Below are 18,869 nucleotides of genomic sequence, written 5' to 3' on the forward strand. Positions count from 1 at the left end.
GACACAGGCAGCTCCCGTTAAATTTGAAACTTTTACTTTCCATTCACCGCCATTCAGCCAGTTTCGCATTATTCTATTTTTCCTGCGCTGAAATCAACTGTAAGTTAATCGCATTAATCCGCGATCGTCTTTCAAGTGGATACTCTGCGATCCTTTTGCCGTTGGAAAATCACAAAAGGGTGCTGAGGGTAAGAATGAAGGGTTCGCCATTCATGCGATCATCAACTGACAGAATTTTTAAAGGTTCCGCTGATAAAATGTCTATATTATGCTAATTTAATGTGAGTATGTGTCGTATGCGTAATTTTTTAAAAGAAATGTTAAGTAAATGTTTAAATATTCAAATATTATGTTGTTTACTATTTAAAATCCTTTATGCTGAATAATATGATAATAAATATGACACCATTTTAACCCTTTGTTAAGCCCAAATCGAAGTGTACTTGCTTCTGTGAAAATCCAAGATTTATTTGTAATGACTTTTTTCATTCCAAAATACTGTAACTGGTACTCTGGCTATTTGCTTTGTTCTTTTATTGCCCCCTTCGGGCTGCACAAATTAGGCCAATAATTTAGCTGTCAATTTTGCAACGCAAACGTATCAGATTCAAGGGCTGTCCTTGAGGCTAACAACGCTTCTTGGCCATTGATTTTGCCGGCGAGAAGGATTCAATTCGCCCAACAATCGTAGCCGGCTCGTTTTGTCCTACCGTCTCCCTCTCCAAGTGTATCCTTCATTTTTATTTGGCCGCCAATCCGCATCTGTGCGGATGCCTACTGCAAATTCCCCCACTCCGGCCCTTTGCATCGATTCCCTCTGCAAATTGGTAATTTTATACGGTTGGCGGTGCCTGTGCTCGCTCAGTTGTTCCTGCTTAATGGCGGTCTCATGATTGTTCATAACACAAAATATTTGTTTGAAATTGTCGGACGCACTTGTTAGTTAATTAAACCAAGTAATACGAGCAGGATCAATGGGAATTGTTGGATGTTTTTACAGCAGTGCCGTTCGAAAACACTAATTATTGATTTTCTTAGGTGGTTACGTTTAAGTTTTTGATTTCGGTAAGTTATTTGATATTGGCTTGTATATTTTAAATATATCAAAGGGTATATTTTTTTCGAATATATATTTTATTGCTAGAGTTTTTAAGACTTTTATTTCTATTTTTAGAACCCTCAAAATGCAATCTTCTTAAATTTATGCGCCCACAAATGGTACTCAATCAACGAGGCCAAAAGGATATGTCCAACAGTGGTACAGAGTGGGGGAGTTAGGTAACATAAGAAACGCACAAGGAAATCGGAACGTAAGCGGAAACGCAAACTGTTGAACTGTTGAAATCATAAAATATTACCGTTCGCAATACAATTTATTTAAATCAAAGTCTAAAGCGTTATTTACGAGCACTGTGGGCTTGAATGGGTTCGTTTTGGGTTGGAAATCGAGGGTGTGGGAGGGTGGATCGATGGGTTTTGGGGGTTCGCGTGTGCTCTTTCATACTTTCATTCCCGCCATTGTTTGCATTCTGAAAGAAGACAAAAGCCAAGCCCCCAAAAGCGAAGGAAAAGCGCGTCACACAAATTTGCCTGACTAATAGCCGCAAATAGCCGAAAGGATGATAATGATGTGATGGGTGGTCAGCATAGCTATGCTATGTATGGGGGATATAGACAGGCGACCGAGGACTACAACTCCATTTGCTTTTAACCATTCCATTCCGTTCTCCACGCTTATTGTTTTGCCATGCTTTCTGCCTATTATACAAAATGCTACAACAGACAAAAGCCTTCCCCATTTGCCTAATGTGTTTGTGTGCGAGTTGGAAAATCGAAATTCGGAAATTCCGAAATTGAAATGGAGTGTGTCTCGGGAATTTAGCTGGAATAATGTTAGTTTTTGTTTGACTACCTTCAATTGCCAAATTAATTGCAGTTAAGTCGAGCAAGCTAAGCCCAGCTTGTCTCGTCCTCTCTTTCCCTGACACTCTCCCCCTCTTTTTATCATGCAAACTTTGGTTTATGTATGTGTTTGTGTGTGGGTGAGTGTGCAACGTAAAGTGGAGTCAATGAAAATTGCAACTCCCACTTTGCTCGTATGTCAATTAGACCTCCTCGCCCTCCAATCTCTTCTTCTCTCTCCTTTCGCTCACACACTCTGCCAGCGGCTCTTGGCTTTCTTCTTCTTCTCTCTTCCTCCCACTATACCCGTCTCTTTCCAGTGCAGCTTTAGGTCCTTTATTGCAGTGCAATTTGTTGTAGAAATCGTTTTGTCCGACAGTTGAACAGTTTGTTATTTCTTTTAAATGTTCCGAAGCAAAAGAGCTTTTCCGAATTTTTGTGGCTTGCCTTGGGCAGCGTTCAGGCATGGAGATTAATGGGTTCATTCATCTTATTCCCCCTATATTCTACATTACACATACAAAAATCTCGAAATGTCTTACTTTATTTTTATCTGGAATGTGCTATCAATAAACTTCAAGCCAACATAATTCTGATAAATTTTTTTTTTTGAAAAATGTTACCTAATATAGATTATATTATAAAAGATTGACTTCGAAATACTATTCTACCTAAACGCACCAACGTGGAAATTAGCAAATCGAGTTTTCAAACAAATTTGTTTTAAAAAAAGAAAGGGTCGTTACATTTTTTAGTGTAACCTTAAGTTAACCCCATTGCTTGGCATTTCCCATTTGGCCAAATGAATGCAATCAAATCCGAGTTGAAATTTCCCCGAGAATAGAGCAAGGCGCAAATGAAATCATCTGGAGGTGCTGAATAAACGCAATTTCCATTTGTGAATTGAGATTGAAATGAAAGTGGGGCAGCGCCTAAGTGTTACTATTTTTGAAACCGTCGACGTTGCCGCATTTCGCCCAATTCCCCACACCATTGTGCCTTAAATAAGCCCCAACCCCCAACGATATTTTTATACCCCCCAATCTCACTCTAAAGTCTTACACGAAAACGAATCAAAAACAAGCAATGCACAGAGGGAAATTACGGGAAAATGTGTTACGGACGCAGGTGATGGCTCCACCATCAGACACACACACATACACACCTCCATTGGGAAAATAGGGGGTGGTGGGTGGAAAGTAGGGGGTGTTGCCATGCCCCAGCACTTGGAGACGCACTTTGGCAAAAGCAATCTTCTAAACAGGATAAATGTAATTGCGCATGAATTTCTACGCATATTTCGGCGTCGCTGTCTGAGCTGCAAATGTTTGTTACCCATTTGTTTCCTTTTTTTGCCCCGTTTTGCCGTCGCTGAAAAACGTTCTCCGGCATTTGAGGAGCGGCCACCCCATTGGCCCTCCGCTGGCCACGCCCCCAAAGAGAGCGCCTCTCTCGAACGGTCTCGCCATCTCTCTCTCGACGGGTAATTGACTCGCATAATGTTTGTTTTGTTTCGGCCAAATCGTTTGCAACACTCTTTGAATGCCTCGTGGTTGTCTCATAAAAAGCGAAAGCATTTAAAATTTCAATTTGCCCTCTCTCTCTCTCTCCTTTCTTTCTCTCTTTCTCTCTCTGCAAAGCTTGCAGAGTTCCTTGGCAAAAATGGCCGCCTGCAACGGTGCTTAGGGGAGGGTTTCTCTTTGGGGAGCGGAACATTGTGGGATGGAACACGCTATAAGGTATAAAGCTCTAGAGATTAAAAACAAAAAAGTTAAAGTTTGGGTGTTTTGAAAGATAAGGATAATGATTCTAAATTTAGGAAAATATTTGTATATAATATAATTTAAAAAAATAAAGAAATATTTTTTTAATATTTAATGAACTCACTAGGTAATAATGAACTTGCAGGTTTTACAACAAACGCCTTGTTGTCAAAAAGTATGCTACATAAATGTTTATTTTACAATTAATGTATGATTTATAGTTCTCACGTTTTAAAGAAGTTTTTCTATAGCCTTTATTTGTTCGAGATATACAAATTTTAATTGCTACTATATTTACAAATATTTTGTAGATATATATATATATATGTATATATAAACATGTTTTTTGTGTATTGCTCCATCACTTGTCCATTAAATCATTTTTTTATTGTAATATTTTAAAAACTTAATTGTTTATTATTGTATTCACTTAACCCTCTCACAAAAGGCTCTCACAAATCTCAACCTGACCGACTGTTAACCGCAAAGTTGCAATCAACTGGTACATTTTCGCCAACACTTTTCTGGTCGAAAAAGTTTTCATCTGGCTGGGAAATTTCAATGGCGCCACAGAGCAACACTTGACCCCTGTTAGGTGGCAATTGATTGATTTTATATTGGCATTTCAATAGACACCAGCCGAGCAAAGCGATTCGAGTCGATTTTGCGAGTCGAGCCGAGTGGCGTTGAGTGTGCCCCCACTTTAGATGCGTTCCAAATGCCAAGTGTTTCCCGTCCGGGGGTGGAAAACTTCCCCAACCTTACGCCGCAAAAAAAAACAAATGAGGAAAATCCGAAAAGTGTCTGTCGATGCGGTTGCAGTGCAATTGTCGAAATAAACGAAAAGAAATTTCAAACTGCAAATGGAATGGAAAAGAGCGGCCAGAACGGGAGGCCACACCAGGCGGCGAAAGAGAGAGGGCCAACGCTGTAGAGATAGAGAGAGAGAGAGAGAGAGAGAGTGGGACACACCCTCCCAAGAGGGGTAGAAAGCAGGTGAGTGTGTGTGTGTAAGCTCGAGAGTGTGGAAAACCATTTAGCGCAAAGACCAAAAGAATTTGCAGGGCTGCCAGCCAACCACCTCAGTCTCAGTTTCAGTTCCATGCTCTCCGGACACGAGACCGGGGGTTAAAAATCCAGAGACTGAAACAATAAAAACACTAAACGATCGCTTTCCCACACACACACACACAAACACACAAAGGACGAAGGACTCAGCACTCAGAACTCAGCAATCCGGCGAGGACTTGTGCGTCTGTTAACAGCCGCATTTGAATTTAAATGCGAAACGTTGATCAAACGGTGCAGACGTGTTTTTCCCAACGGTAGCGCTCGGCGTTTTCCCCTAACGAGTTTTTCGTGCCACGAATCAAGTGAAGAAAGTTGTACAAATTTTATAACAAAAATAAATAGAAAACACAACAGTGAAAAGTAAAGAACAAAAGTGCTTCAGCAAATACAAGAACTTGCTAAAAAAAAAAAAGAGAAAATCAAAAGACATGTCTTCCTCCGAGGCCGAAGTTGACATCAGTGTGGTCTCCAGTCCGGAGCCGAGTCCATTGGGCGCCGCCGCCCGCGACAGTCCGCTGCTGGCCCGCTCGCCGGCCCGCTCCGCCGACGGCAGTTCGCCGCCCGCCACGCCCACGCATCGCTCCAATACGCCCAACACAGCCGCCGGTACGCCCACCACCTCCACATCGGGCGGCAATCACTTCCATCACAGTCCCAGCGGAGGAGCCGTGCCGCCGGCGGTGTTGCACCACCACCTGCAGCACCATCTGAGCAGTCTTGGCGGTCATCCGGTGGCCCTGCATCATGCGCTCCACACTTTTGGCCACTTGCATCCCGCCCACGGGGCCACACATCCCGCCCTGCTGCAACACGCCCTCACGCCCACCAGCCAGCAGCAGCAGCAGCAACAGTTGCAGGTGCAGCAGCAACACCAAACGCATGTCGAGCGCCTAAGTCCGCCGCCCAAGAGTCCGGAGCGGAATGGCGGTGAGGAGTTGCAGGGCCATCTCAGCCTCAACAACAACAACAGCAAGGCCCTCAATCACAACAACACTTGCGCCTCGGCCGCTGCAGCAGCAGCAGCGGCGGCGGTGGCCGCGGCCAACCTGAGCAACAACAGCAACGATAGCAACGGGAGCAGCGGTGGTGGCGGCAAGGGCACCACCGGATCGAACGGATTCACCAGCTTCTCCATCTCCAGCATCCTGAGTCGCAGCGAGCCGGCCAAGAAGAACGGAGCCGCCGGCCTTATAACTCCGATCCCTCAGCTTCCTCAACCAGGATCCGGCGGACCACAGGATGCGGCAATGCTATCCAGGTAAGCAAATCTAATCCATGGTTTCAAGGGGGAAACTTCATAAGGCGGATAGGTGATTTTTATTTTGAGTGTTTCTAAACAGTGCTACGTGTGTTGAACGTCTTATTAACAAAAGAAGATACCTTGAATATATTTAAAATTGAATAAGAACTCTAAACTTTGAAAATATACGTACAATATACTATAAATTTGATTTTCGAGTGAAACTGTCTTTTTCCTCCCTTTTTTTATTTGCAGGACCTAAGCTTTTAATCCCAATTAATTTTTTGCGCTGACGTTTGCCTTAAAAGATATTTCTATTTGTACCAAAGTTTTTAACAAAATTAAGCCTGTTTGTGTGGATTTTTTTTTTAAACAATTTGTTTTATTCTTTGAAGTCAATATTTGTTTTTTTGCATAAAACTATTAGGTGTTTTGGAAATTGGAAGCTCAAGATTTGCAGTTAGAAATACTTTTTATCTAACAATTACTTTATATGTTGAAACGATTTAAATGCTGCAATGACCAGTTTTGGTTTATGTTAAGGGCAGTTTACATCAGGTTCAAAGAGATCTTAAAATAATAAATAAGAATTATAAAAAAGAATGGCTTGTTTTTCAATCCATATTCACTTTTTAAAGAATAATCTAAACAGGCAATCTTTTGTACATATACATTTTTGTACCCATTTATTTCTCAGTGTAGACGACCCAGATTAATACGTTCGTTGGCAAGCTGAAACCAAAAAGTCAAGCCTTCCCTCAATATGCCCAAAGAGGCTGCCATTCCACTTGTTCAACCTCGGGTTGGGCCAATTTTATATAATCGTCCTAGGGGAAGACAAAGGAAGGTGACACAAATCTCTTCGCAGGAAATACACAAAAAGAAGAGAGGGACGGACAAAGTAGCCGGGAGATGGTCGATAAGACCGAAAATTGTTGGGCAAACGTTACACGAGACATTAAGTGGGTGAAGATGCAAATGGCTAAAGTACCAGTCCTTTGTCCCTAACGATTCCAGACAGATAAAACCGATGGAATAGTGTTCAGTTGCATTGGGCACTAGCTGACCTCGAATTTATGCAGAAACATGCCTAACTGCTCGGGGTAATCATTTTTGGCCCAACAATTTGGTCAGCCTATCGAGTTACATAACATTTGCTGGATGTAATTCAATGCACCGTTTCGGGAATAAAAGTAACTGACTGAATGCCTGATGGACGGACTGACAATGCTCCAGTATCGTATGCAAAACGATGAATGAACCCTCAGACCCTCCAAACTGACCCATAAAACAGGAACGTTCTTACAGCTGTTTGACCTGCAATTGCAACCTATTGATACGAAATATGCACTGGGAAAAAACGAAATCTGTAAACTGGTTTACAACGTTATATATGTATAGGCTTGGCAAACATAATTTATTAGAATTATTATCACACAAGAGACTTAAAAAAAACAGTTTGGAAATATGGGTTATCTTTAAAAGTCGTAATATACTTAAATATCATTTTATGTCCGAAACAGTTGTATGAAAGAGTATCCAAAAATTTTACTTTTTGATTTTTAAATCAGCTTAAAACGCATATCTGATTATTTATTCTGCAATGCTTTATAAAAAAAGTTATAAAATTATCCTTTTAGACAAAATTAGCTAATTGAAATATAAGATTTTGAAATAAAGATTATTTTAAATTATAATTCATTTGAATTCGTTTTGCTCTCCAATTCCTTAATTCCTTAATTGCTTTATTTGCTCTTTTAATTAAACTTAAATCGGTTATTTTTATCAATTCATACACATGTGTTTGTTTTCTGTGCATTTCATATTATACATATTAGCCCCACTTAGCCGGCTTTTAAAATGCTGAATACGGAATGAGCGATCGAATTTCCAGCCAGCTTGATTAACGCATGTGTTGAATTAAAAAACAACGAAAAGAATTTATAAGTTGCACTTTTATTTTATGAGAGGGGGACTCCCCCAGACGTTTTAGACCTCCGTACGTTTTTTAATAATGATCATTTTCATTTCATTTACGCGTGCCCGCGCCGCTGATCGCATCGATAAGGGAAGTTAGTCAGGTTGGCCGAGGGTCGCTACTGTCCCTATCTACTCGACTGTGCCCCGTGTCCTGTGCGTGGTTACCCCAATTAAGGACCTCGCCCTCGTGGAAGTGTCGTCTCCTGCTGCTTGGCGCTATCCCAGCTGACGTGTGGCTGCCTATGTGACTGGTTTATCAGTTGATCATCAGGCTGAATGATTAATGCCAGGGGGTATACAAATATCGCTGAGTGATCGTTTAATAGTTTGAGCCGACTTTCTACCCAAATTCAGCTTATTTTGACAGTTGCGCTTACGTTTTTAATTAGTCGCTGGGCTTTCTCCACAGTCTGTACTTAATTACGACTCAGTCGGTTGAGGGGATTTCGAAAAGTGGGAGACCAGGAAAAAACCATTCAAGAGGTGTAACTCGATATGCTTGTGAGTGGACTGGAAACAATGGGACGGCGAACGGAAAGGGTGCTTCTGCATTGTCCTTTTCTCCCAGGATGACGCAAAAAGCAGACGATGACATTATAATTACACACACACACTCACAGAGAGAGCTATATAAACCCTGAAGTAATTACAATCCAATTGCAATCGCAATTGAGGACCTAACCAATCCCATAATATATCTCTCCATCTGTATCTGATTCCGGCACTGAGGGGATTAACGTTTAGTGGTGAAATGCCTTTGATTCCTTATCGCGATGGTGTGGTGGGAATTTCTATGGTAGCAATTTAATCAAAACATATTCCGCAGACTACCAAATGCATTCAATCTGAATCTGAGGCTTGACTTTATCTCTGTTCTCTGCTCGGTGGTCACGTGTCATTTCGCGGGGCTTCCCATGGTGGTAAATCGCCAAAAAAAAAGACAAAAACTAATACCATGCTCTTCACAAATGTCACCATTTTTGGTTATTTTTCATTTAGCTGTCTCAGAACTGTGGGATATATCCTAAGCCGCTCCCCAGGCACTGAAATATTGCTAACAATCCCGTTTAATGACAAAAGCAAAGTTCGCTGCCCATTCATGTGTTTAATATTTTGCCTACTTTTGCGGCCAGGTCGAGAACCCCTCGAAAACCCGCACCGCTAAATGTCAACAATGTAAAATAAATTCCTGGGCTCGAGGGGGAAATAGGGGAAAGGGAGAGTCCCGCACGGGATGGACCAATTAGCGTGAGCAAATCTTTTATGCATGAGCGATTTCTAAGCGGTTTTAGGGCTCACAGATCGCTAGGTTTCCCATTTAAATATATATTTATTTAAATCAATTTCGTTAATGCGACAATTGTCGAATATAAAGTGCGGGTAATGCTATTTGAATTGGTTAATTCCAGTCATTGCCGCAGTTTACTAAACTTAACCCCAGCCATTCAGTCACATTACTTTGAACTTTGCTTAGATATCAGCACAAAGAAAACCCAACATATAGCTCGGGGACATCAAAGCGGAGACAATCCTCCCCCCAAAATAAAACTGAGACCCAACCAGAAACCGATGTCGAACGCCATGTTAAACAACTCAATTGCATAGCCCACTTTTATCCCTCGGACAAAGGGATCCCAAGACGAGAAATTATGATGGGCGAGTCGGCAAAAGGAGCCCAAAGCGAGAACCGCAAACAATTCATTAAAAGCTGAATTACAAATGCATCAACCCCCCATTTTCCCATCATTTGACAGCCTGGGGTGATGGGGGTCCGGGCTCTAAAATGGGCCAGGCGCACCCACTTTTAAAACATGGCCGTCCGCTTCCGCCGCAGAATGACACCAATGGAGATGGGCGTGGAAATGAATACCCAGCTGTCCGCGGTTTGCCGTGGGCAAATTTATTTTGTATTTATTTCATTATCCGCGTCAAGCTCTTGATTTGCGTAATTAGCTGAGCAAATAGCTACAAGCTTTTGTTTTGATTTTTCATGTCGACCATCGTCGTACAAAATTAGCCCAGTAATTGAGGTAATTTCTTTTGTCCTTTTTTTCTTCTTGCCTGAGGAGCTGAGAAGCTGTATTCATTTGGGGGGAAAACAGTTAGGCTTAAAAAAAGATTTTTCGGAATTAATAATTTTTTGTTGAATTGTGAGACTATGAATAGCATATACTTTTAAGAGCCTTCTGAGATTAATTGATTTATTCCCCTTATTGATTTTGTTTGATAATAAATAATATTAAAATAATTACCCAATCTGAAATTAAGCAACCAGTACACAAAAGTACCTTTATAAAATGTGTAAATATTTTTTTAACTTTACATTATTCAATACATCAATACCGGAATCTTGATTTTGAGGTTCGTATTTCTTAGCGTGGTTGTAACTTGAGAGGAGTTCTTCCTATTTTTGTCTTTTTGTGGCGGTTTGGGGTCTGGCTTCTGGCTGCCTCCAAACTAGCCGAAAGCCAAAGCGGCTTTCTCTCAATTGCCGCTGTAAACATGAAGCCCATTAGAAGTGATTTGAGCTGGCAACTTGGGGAAGCCCCTGAAGAGTCCTCCTCATAATTTTCCGGGCCGGGCTGAAAGTAAACTTAATTGAAAATCATTACTGCTGGGAAGTGGAATTGGAAGTGGGAATCGGCGCAGAGAGCGACAGTGGCTCTGGCCCACCTGGCTATTGATTTCCACACCTGATGCACCCTTGGCCGCAGGGAAAGAGGTCAACTAAATGTTAATGTCACACACACGAGCACACACACAGTGTCTGTCTGAGGGCGTTGGGTTGCAGTTGCAAATGCACCCTCGAAAAGAAATCACAGTCTGCGCACGGGTCACCTGCCCAAAGGGTCAAAGTTTGTTGGGAAAGCTTAGTCCGCCCAACTGCCCGGCGAAAAGCGAAATGCAAAATGCGAAAGCAAAACGAGCTCAAGGGGCAGGCAACTATAGTATTCCATTCCAAACCATAAAGTGCCAACTGGCATTTTAGAACGGTGAGAATGCATTTCGTGCGGCTTACATTTAACACCAAAGTTCAGTGGGTGCGTGGGAAGCTTAAAGACGGTAAATAAAAAACCAATGAATCAATCAGAATAGAGAGACAAAAGCAACTTTGGCCAATTACATTTGGACTGTTTTGACATGTCAAAACAACAGCCTGGCTACATCCACCCCAAAAAAACTCAATAACTCAACTCGTCAGTAAGAATATACATACAACGCATTAGAACGTCTTGCCAGCATAAATAAATAAAATGTATTTATAAAAGATGCTTTTAAGCCAGAAAGTTAACAAAGTTACACACTCATCCACAGGGAGAAAAACGAAAGCACACATCATTGCTCATTTCAAACCGTTTTATTCAGAAAATTATATTACATTATAAAAATTGTCTACTAAAATATTCTTTACGAAATGAATCATTGCCTAATCTAATAACCTTTTTGATTGGAACGGATTAGTATATTTTTAAATTGGATCATTTAGATTCAACATGCTTATGTGATAAGTTTAATCATATTAAAGATGTTTACTTAGAGTACCAAATTTTCTTAGAACCTGAGTATTTGTTTTTGCAGTGCATATTTCTATATATGTATATATATTCAGAAGGGAGGGTTAAATGGGCCAAATTCTTAACAGCTGTTGTCAGTTACGGGGTTGTTAAGGGTCGCCAGCCTCCTTGATTTTTCCTCCATCCCCTCCGGAGAACTTTGATGCTTCAACTTTCTTGGGCTGAACAACTTTTGGCCGTCGGCAAAATGGCAAATGCCTAATGGCCTCTTAAGTTCGGCCCGCATCTTGGAGGGGGCTCTTTCACGTCTTGATTTTCGCGCAATCATCAGAATGCATAATTGATGGCGTTATTAACCAATATTTTTCCCTTCTCCTTGCAGACTGGGTTTCATCTCGCAGTGGGGAGCGTTGGCGGGTCGCTATGCCGCCCTGTGTCCGCCCGGATGGCCCTGGGCCCCCCAGCGACTGCCCTTCCACAGTCCCACTCATGGTAAGTTGATTAAAAATAGCCAACGGAGTTACCGACTTTTCCCCATTCAAATTACGACGACTCAACTGAACCGAACTGAACACATGCCACAGCGGCTTAGCACTCGTTGCATCCGCCTTTTTATTTACGCCAGGAATTTGATGTGTCAGACATTCCTCACAGTTCACTAGACAAAAAAAATATATGTTAAAATTGTTTAACGTTTGCGTCAAGTAATTCTAGTTTTTTATAAAAAACCCAAGGTATAATATTTTAAGCGTATTTTTACTATTCATTTACTGACGCTGTCCGATAATATAAATAATAGCAAAAATATGTAATCGTAATATTACCTATTACAGAATACAAAGTAAAGATTGCTCATATGTAGTTATGACCCTAATTTGCGTATTTGGATGTGATTTTTTGTTTGATTTCTATTAATTATTTTAAAGATCCGAAGATTTTCTGTGAGTGTTCTGGAATTTCGACTTAAAGTTAATTTGTTTAGTCGACGACTGCGACTAATGCCTCAAAGAATTTCGCCCCAGAAGCAGACTAGGCAAATGTCTTAAGCTGTCACCAACACAGGCATGAAATGGAAGCCAAGTGAGACGACTGCTTTAATCGTCATTTGCAATTAATTGCAAATTGTAATCGAGTATCGAGTTACGGACAAAGCGTTTCATGTGTTTCGCAGCGAGTTGCACATGCCACTGCAACTGCATCAGCAGGGAGTACCGCTTAAGCCCGTTTAATTGGCCCCTTTGGCATTAAGAGTGAATGCAATTGCATTTGTTCATGTAAATTGGCCTTAAGTTCTTCACCTTTTCTGCCAATCCAACTGCCGCATCTATGTATATCTCTCATTACGGATAGTTGAGTTTCCGAGTGAAAGTTTTCCAGCCAGCGTGCTATTAAGAGGTTTATTTTTTTTCTGAACCCCAAAATCCATTCAAGGCAAATTACGGCAATTTAAACTTTTCAAATGAGATCAAAACTAAAAGCTTCGATAAAAAGAAAATCGGCCAAGCTGACTGACAGCCATTTTAAATGGTAATTTAATGCGCAGACAGAGCAGGGATTGCTATGCTGTATTATACCATCAGTATGGGTGTATTTATATGTATATACTCTCGGCGTCTGCGCTTTAGGAACCCCCAGCAATCACGAATGACACAAAAAATAAAAAGACTGGGGCGACAAGTGTGAGGTTAAGTGTTGCAGCTTAAATCTCTGCAGAGGCGCACACACAGATACAGCTACAGATACGGATACAGAGATACAGTATCTTGGAGCAGCCACAGCAACCCTTAGGAGGAACCACCCCAAAACCACCCACCGAGACTGACAAATCAACTAATACAATTTAAGCTCTCTGCCCGGCTCTCTTTCTAATGGTTTCTCTCCCGCTCTTCTCTCTTCTTGCAGACAGTTCCTCCACGAACACGACCGAGAATCCGCCATCGCCCACTTCCATGAGCCCGAATCACAACAACAACAATAGCAACAACACTGCCAACTCAAACCAGGCCAGCAAATCGCCCTCGCACCACCCACTCCACCCCCTCTACCACCCCCACAACTCGCAGCAGCAGCAGCAGCACCAACAGCAGCAGCAGCAACAGCATCCACAGCAGCAACAGCATCCACAGCAGCAGCAACAGCATCCACATCAGCCCACCACGCCCACCAGCAGCAGCAGCAGCGGAGGCGGCAGCAGTCTGGCCCACCATCCGCATCCGCATCTGGCGGGCTCACATGGCGGCTACTTGCTGCCCAGCAGTTCCAACGAGTCGGACGAGGAGGGCGAGGAGATCATCGAGGAGGATGACGGCACGGATGGACCCTCCGACAGCTCCTCGCCACATGGCGATGGCAACTCGAAGCGCAAGAAGAAGACCAGGACTGTGTTCTCGCGAGCCCAGGTCTTCCAGCTGGAGTCGACCTTCGATCTGAAGCGCTACCTCAGCTCCTCGGAGCGGGCGGGTCTGGCTGCCTCGCTGCGTCTGACCGAAACGCAGGTGAAGATCTGGTTCCAGAATCGCCGCAATAAGTGGAAGCGTCAGTTGGCCGCCGAGCTGGAGGCCGCCAATATGGCCAATATGGCACATGCGGCACAGAGATTGGTGCGTGTGCCGGTGCTCTACCATGATGGCACCACCGCTGGATTTGTGCCGCCACCACCGCCGCACCACCACCCCATGCAGTACTATGCGGCGGCACGCAACACCAGCCCCCCGCGACCGCCCCTCTCGTCGCTGGTATAGGGCGTGGGGTGCCTGGCGGCGCCCATGTCGCTGCTGAAGCCGCCCACCACCATGCCACATCCACACCCACACCCACATCCGCCGCAGCTCATGCAACGCCCCTTCTTGGGCTGCGAACCCATGACAGAGGCGGACGCGGACATGGACTCCGATTCGGAGCAGGAGCGAACGCACCTCGACGACGAGGATGCCGCCATCGATGTGGAGGCGGACGAGGAGCAGGAATCCGGATCGTCAGCCCCATCGGCCACGCCCTCGAAGAGCAGTCTTTGCCTGGAAAGCAAGGAGAATGCTGGCCAGCACAAGGAGGTCACTGCTGCCGCCGTGGACAAGTCCGCTAACCAAAAGGCCTACTGAGCCAAATCCAACCAAGTGGCTGCACGGAGAAGAATACATTCCAAAAGCGGGATTCTCAAAAGATATTACCTCAAAAGGAGTCAAGTTGTTTCATTTGCATATTACAATTTGAAAATATTTAGGAAATCTCTCAAGATCCTGATCCAATTTGCAGTACTTTGGTGGCTAAATCAACCGCAATTCGGAAATATTGAAAGGGATTGAATTCTCCACTCCGTGCAAGACCGCATCAATTGGTTTCAAGTTTTTATGATAGTTTGTTCCTAAAAACCCATGTAAATACCAACAACTCAAGATCCTTGTACATTTAAATGTCTCTTGCTCAATAAGTTTAGGCTTTAAAATACCCCACGCCATGTACATAAACCGATCACAAGTGGATAGTGCGGGGTGCTTGAATTTTCGTAACGTTTTGGTTTGGCTTTTGAATCTTTAAATTGCTGGTCAAGTGTAAGTTAAGTTCGATATGCTAAGCCGAGCTCCCTAAGGACCAAGGCAATCAATGTTAGTTTAGTGCTAATCGTAAGATGTGTGTCAAGCAATTACCAAATAATTAGTTAAATTATTTATATTTTTAATCGAATGTTAACATAATCCAAACTTCAACTGAAACCAAACCAAACTCATAAACGTACACTCACACACATTCACAGACATGAAATGCTTATAAATATACAAATAACAAATTATACATATAAAGATATTAATAAATTATATAAACATTTAGAAAAACCAAAATAAAAAGAGTTTGTTTATTTAATACTTTAAGCTCTTAATTGGATTCATTACTTTTATTAATTTTTTTTGGTGGAGTTAATAATATTTACTAGTCGCTTTTTGATAATACTATTTGTGGTTATTGTTTCAATCTTTCCCTTGATTATAGCGTTGAAAAAGCTGTGCCAATATAAGTAAATATTTGTTTATACTCCTGGACTGAAGTTAAATGAAAGCGAATACTTTCCTGTTCCAGTTTAAAAACGATCCCAACTTTTTTTTGTGCCGACGCAGTCGACCTTTTGCCAGCATCTGTCCACATATATTGTCTATGTATCTGTATCGAATCATGTGCCCAGCTCTCATCCTCGTATCTATTCGTTGAATGGCAATTTGCCGGCATTTGATACAAATGTTTTTCCACGGATTTATCCTGACTATTTTGCCTTCGCCTGAATGCGACGACAAGCGCTTATTTACGTTTAATTGCCAACGCAAATAAACCCATACATATACGTATGTAGACCCGGCTATAACAATGCCGGCAACAGCTTTTGCCACAATTGCTGCAATGCATGTTGGTGCTTTTTGTTTTTGTTATTACTTGCATTGCAGGCGTTTTAAGTTGCCATTTATTGTGCAGTTTGTTGCAATTTAGTCGCGTCGAGCCCCCATTTCCTGGCCCTCTGGGTCCTTGGGGCCGTTTCGAGGTTCGAGTTTCGAGTTTCGCTCTGCACTTCGCATCGCGTGTTAAATTGCAAAAATAAATTGCGAATTGTGCGGTGCAAATAAATGGCAATAAAAATGCATAAAATGTTTTTTTTCGCTATGCCTAACAAGCGGCGGCGAGCTTGAATTACCAAACGCTGGCATAACTGTGATTCCGTAGATATAGATGGGCCCAAACGCATATATACTCGTATGTACATACGTGCATAAGTGCATAATTATAGGCGATTGTGTGGAGTGTTGCATTTCACACGACTGCGCATAAATGGAGGGCGTGAAAATGTTTTTATTGTACGAATAAATATATGCCCGTTTGATGCGCTTATTTTGCAGCCAATCGTTTGTTGATTGGCTTGTATTTTATCTGGCTGGTAAAATACTGGCCGAAGGCCGGATTTGGCCAGCACTTTAAGGATTGCTTATTTCTGAGAATTGTGTAATCAAACGTTGGCAATTCGAGATCGGATAAAGCTGATGGTCTCGGGGATTAGGCCTTCCATTTTCGTCCTCAAAATGAATTTCACCACAATGGGACCGGGGCATTGTCCATTGGCCCTCTGTTAAAAGCCCAAAAAAAAAGGGGTTCAGCCTTGCTATTTTTCTTTCCAGCATTTTTTGTGCAAGCCAACTGAACAAATTAGGCAACCTTTTATTCACCATTCCTCCTGCCATCGGATGCTCCTCGCAACATTTTTGTGTGGATGCAGTCAAGTGCTTGAGCATTTTATTTAAGCGCATGAATGGATTTGATGGCTTTCCTTGGCTGAATGTAAATGTGCCCGAAAAACGAGCAGAGCGAAAAAATATTTCAATTCATCTCATAAAATGCCTCAAAATTGTAGCGAAATTATAAAAATTGCCTGCCCCCAGACAACGAGCACTTTGGTTGGCTGCTTTTTGGCTGCTTTCCATGAATGCAGCCTCGCTTTTCGCTGGTCCTTTTGGGCCACATTTGCTCATATGTAAAGTGAATTGTTTGGCCGGATTTGTGGAGTCAGTGTGAGTGGCTGGCTGGATTATGAGATCGCCCTTTTTTTGTACGGTAGTGAAACGATGCTATCAAAGTCATATCAGTTATACGACTACGATAGTTTGATTTTATTTGGCATAAGTTACAAATTTTTAATTTAAAAGACAAATCATGACATATTCTTATTTATATTTAGTTTCATATGCATTTTCAAATACAGTTTTAGAATTTATTAAAATAAGAATTCAATCTTCTATAAGTTCCAACTTCTTAAATACAAATCTTGTCTATTTGAAACTTAAAATAGGAGAACAACATCACAAACCACTTTAAAAACATTTTATGAATAACTAAGGTGGTGAACATTTTTTGTAGGCTATTACGTATTCGACTTACAACAACTCATTTTTCAATTTTAGGTTTTTTGTTAATTTCATTTTCCGTTTTCATATGTGAAGTGGTTTTTTGCAAATAGCAGCCACCCACACTGAGAATGGGCCTGGCCAATTTCGGGGGCTGGTTCTGGCGCTTTTGGCAGACGCTGTTTTGCCTGCAGTAATTTCTTAATTAGCTTGCGAGCACAATGTGCTTATATATTATATAGTATGGGCTTTGTGTCTATATACCAGAGTTTTGGTAACACTTTTTGCTGGCCGTGGGTTATGCAGCAATATGGTGTGGTGGTGCATCATTTGGCGAAGCCAAGCGGCCGGGTACTTATTTTAATTGCAGCCTTTTTGGGTATGAAGTGGCGCAGCTTAGCGCACAGTTTCCCCATACTTATATTTCTGTAAGTCCGATTTAGGGATGGCAAATAGATAAATAAAAAAATATATTATTATTACTACTACTATTACTTTGACCATTACTCTTCTTGATTGGCGTTAAAACATAAACAATTTTAATGAATCTTAAACTTATGTAGAATATTAGAACAGTTAAATGAAAATGTAGAAACAATTAACAATCCATTATTGTTTTAAAGTTACTATGTTCATATTTTTTTTCCATTTATTCGAGTTCTGTTTACATCATACTCCCACTTTCCTTTTTATATCATCACTAATCCTTATAGATTTTTATGTTCAAGGCTTTGTACAGGAAAGCTGAGTTTTGACAGCTCTAACGACTCACATAAATGGAATTGGTCAATGTGTATCCCTCGACATGTTTTTTGCCTCACTTGCCATTATGTTTATCTATTTTTGTTGACAGTTCAATTAAGTACAATGGCCACAACAGTTAAATTGCGCTTAAAAAAAGGACTCGCACATACAAGGATTGCCATTTTTGTGGTTTGCTTTATTCCGTTTGCTTTGGAGTGTCAGTTCGGACATTATGCCTGTCGCTCTTTGTACTTTATTATCCATTTAGCACATTTATTTTTATTTCCCATTCGGCGCCTGCTGTTGTGGTTGCTGCCAGTGTCCTCGCATTATCCTTGTTCCCGTTTCAGTCGTTACGGCCGCTGGTCAGCCCGCAAATGTGGGCAATTTTTGCTCAACGCGATGTTCCTTTTTTATGGACTTTATTTTTTACCAGTTGTGTGGTGTGAGTGTGTGTTTTAGTGCGTAGTTGTCGAGGGGGTGATGGCGACTCCCCTCCTGCAATTCCAGTCACTATAATAGCCTCATCAGCGTTGCGTCTTTTTTATTGTAATGCCGCTTTTATTTGCGATTGAGGTGCTTTAATCAACTGACAGTTGTGTAGCTGAGGATGTTTTATGGTCCTAAATGGCAGATAGGGAAACAACGACAACTATATCAGTTCCAAATTGTCATCATTTTTACTTTTTTAATAATGTTCATCAACATTCATATCATTTTTCTACTGTCGAATAAAAAAGTATCACAAAACACAAATTATTAATTATGATTTTTAAAA

General features: G+C 41.7%; 2 protein-coding genes across 2 annotated transcripts; both read left to right on the top strand.

Annotated features, from left to right (window-relative positions):
* The first annotated feature begins 4,776 nt into the window (after nt 1–4,776).
* On the top strand, nt 4,777–14,212 carry LOC108038361 (homeobox protein Hmx). The gene is made up of 3 exons (XM_017115139.2): nt 4,777–5,994; nt 11,854–11,963; nt 13,374–14,212. Exons 1-3 carry the CDS (start codon nt 5,165–5,167, stop codon nt 14,210–14,212), a joined length of 1,779 nt encoding a protein of 592 aa, XP_016970628.2. The 5' UTR covers nt 4,777–5,164.
* Nucleotides 14,213–14,236: 24 nt separating this feature from the next.
* On the top strand, nt 14,237–15,275 carry LOC108038363. Its single transcript, XM_017115141.2, has one exon. It carries the CDS (start codon nt 14,237–14,239, stop codon nt 14,567–14,569), a length of 333 nt encoding a protein of 110 aa, XP_016970630.1. The 3' UTR covers nt 14,570–15,275.
* Nucleotides 15,276–18,869: the final 3,594 nt, after the last annotated feature.

This window comes from Drosophila rhopaloa, unplaced genomic scaffold (genome assembly GCF_018152115.1).
Source record: "Drosophila rhopaloa isolate 14029-0021.01 unplaced genomic scaffold, ASM1815211v1 contig_178, whole genome shotgun sequence".
Classification (NCBI taxonomy): domain Eukaryota; kingdom Metazoa; phylum Arthropoda; class Insecta; order Diptera; family Drosophilidae; genus Drosophila; species Drosophila rhopaloa.

Bases quoted from the DNA above. Each gene is read 5' to 3' on its own strand.
- LOC108038361 (XM_017115139.2), top strand. From the start codon at position 5,165: ATGTCTTCCTCCGAGGCCGAAGTTGACATCAGTGTGGTCTCCAGTCCG. The intron at 5,995-11,853 runs GTAAGCAAATCT...TTCTCCTTGCAG, and splicing joins GATGCGGCAATGCTATCCAG to ACTGGGTTTCATCTCGCAGT. The intron at 11,964-13,373 runs GTAAGTTGATTA...CTCTTCTTGCAG, and splicing joins CTTCCACAGTCCCACTCATG to ACAGTTCCTCCACGAACACG.
- LOC108038363 (XM_017115141.2), top strand. From the start codon at position 14,237: ATGTCGCTGCTGAAGCCGCCCACCACCATGCCACATCCACACCCACAC.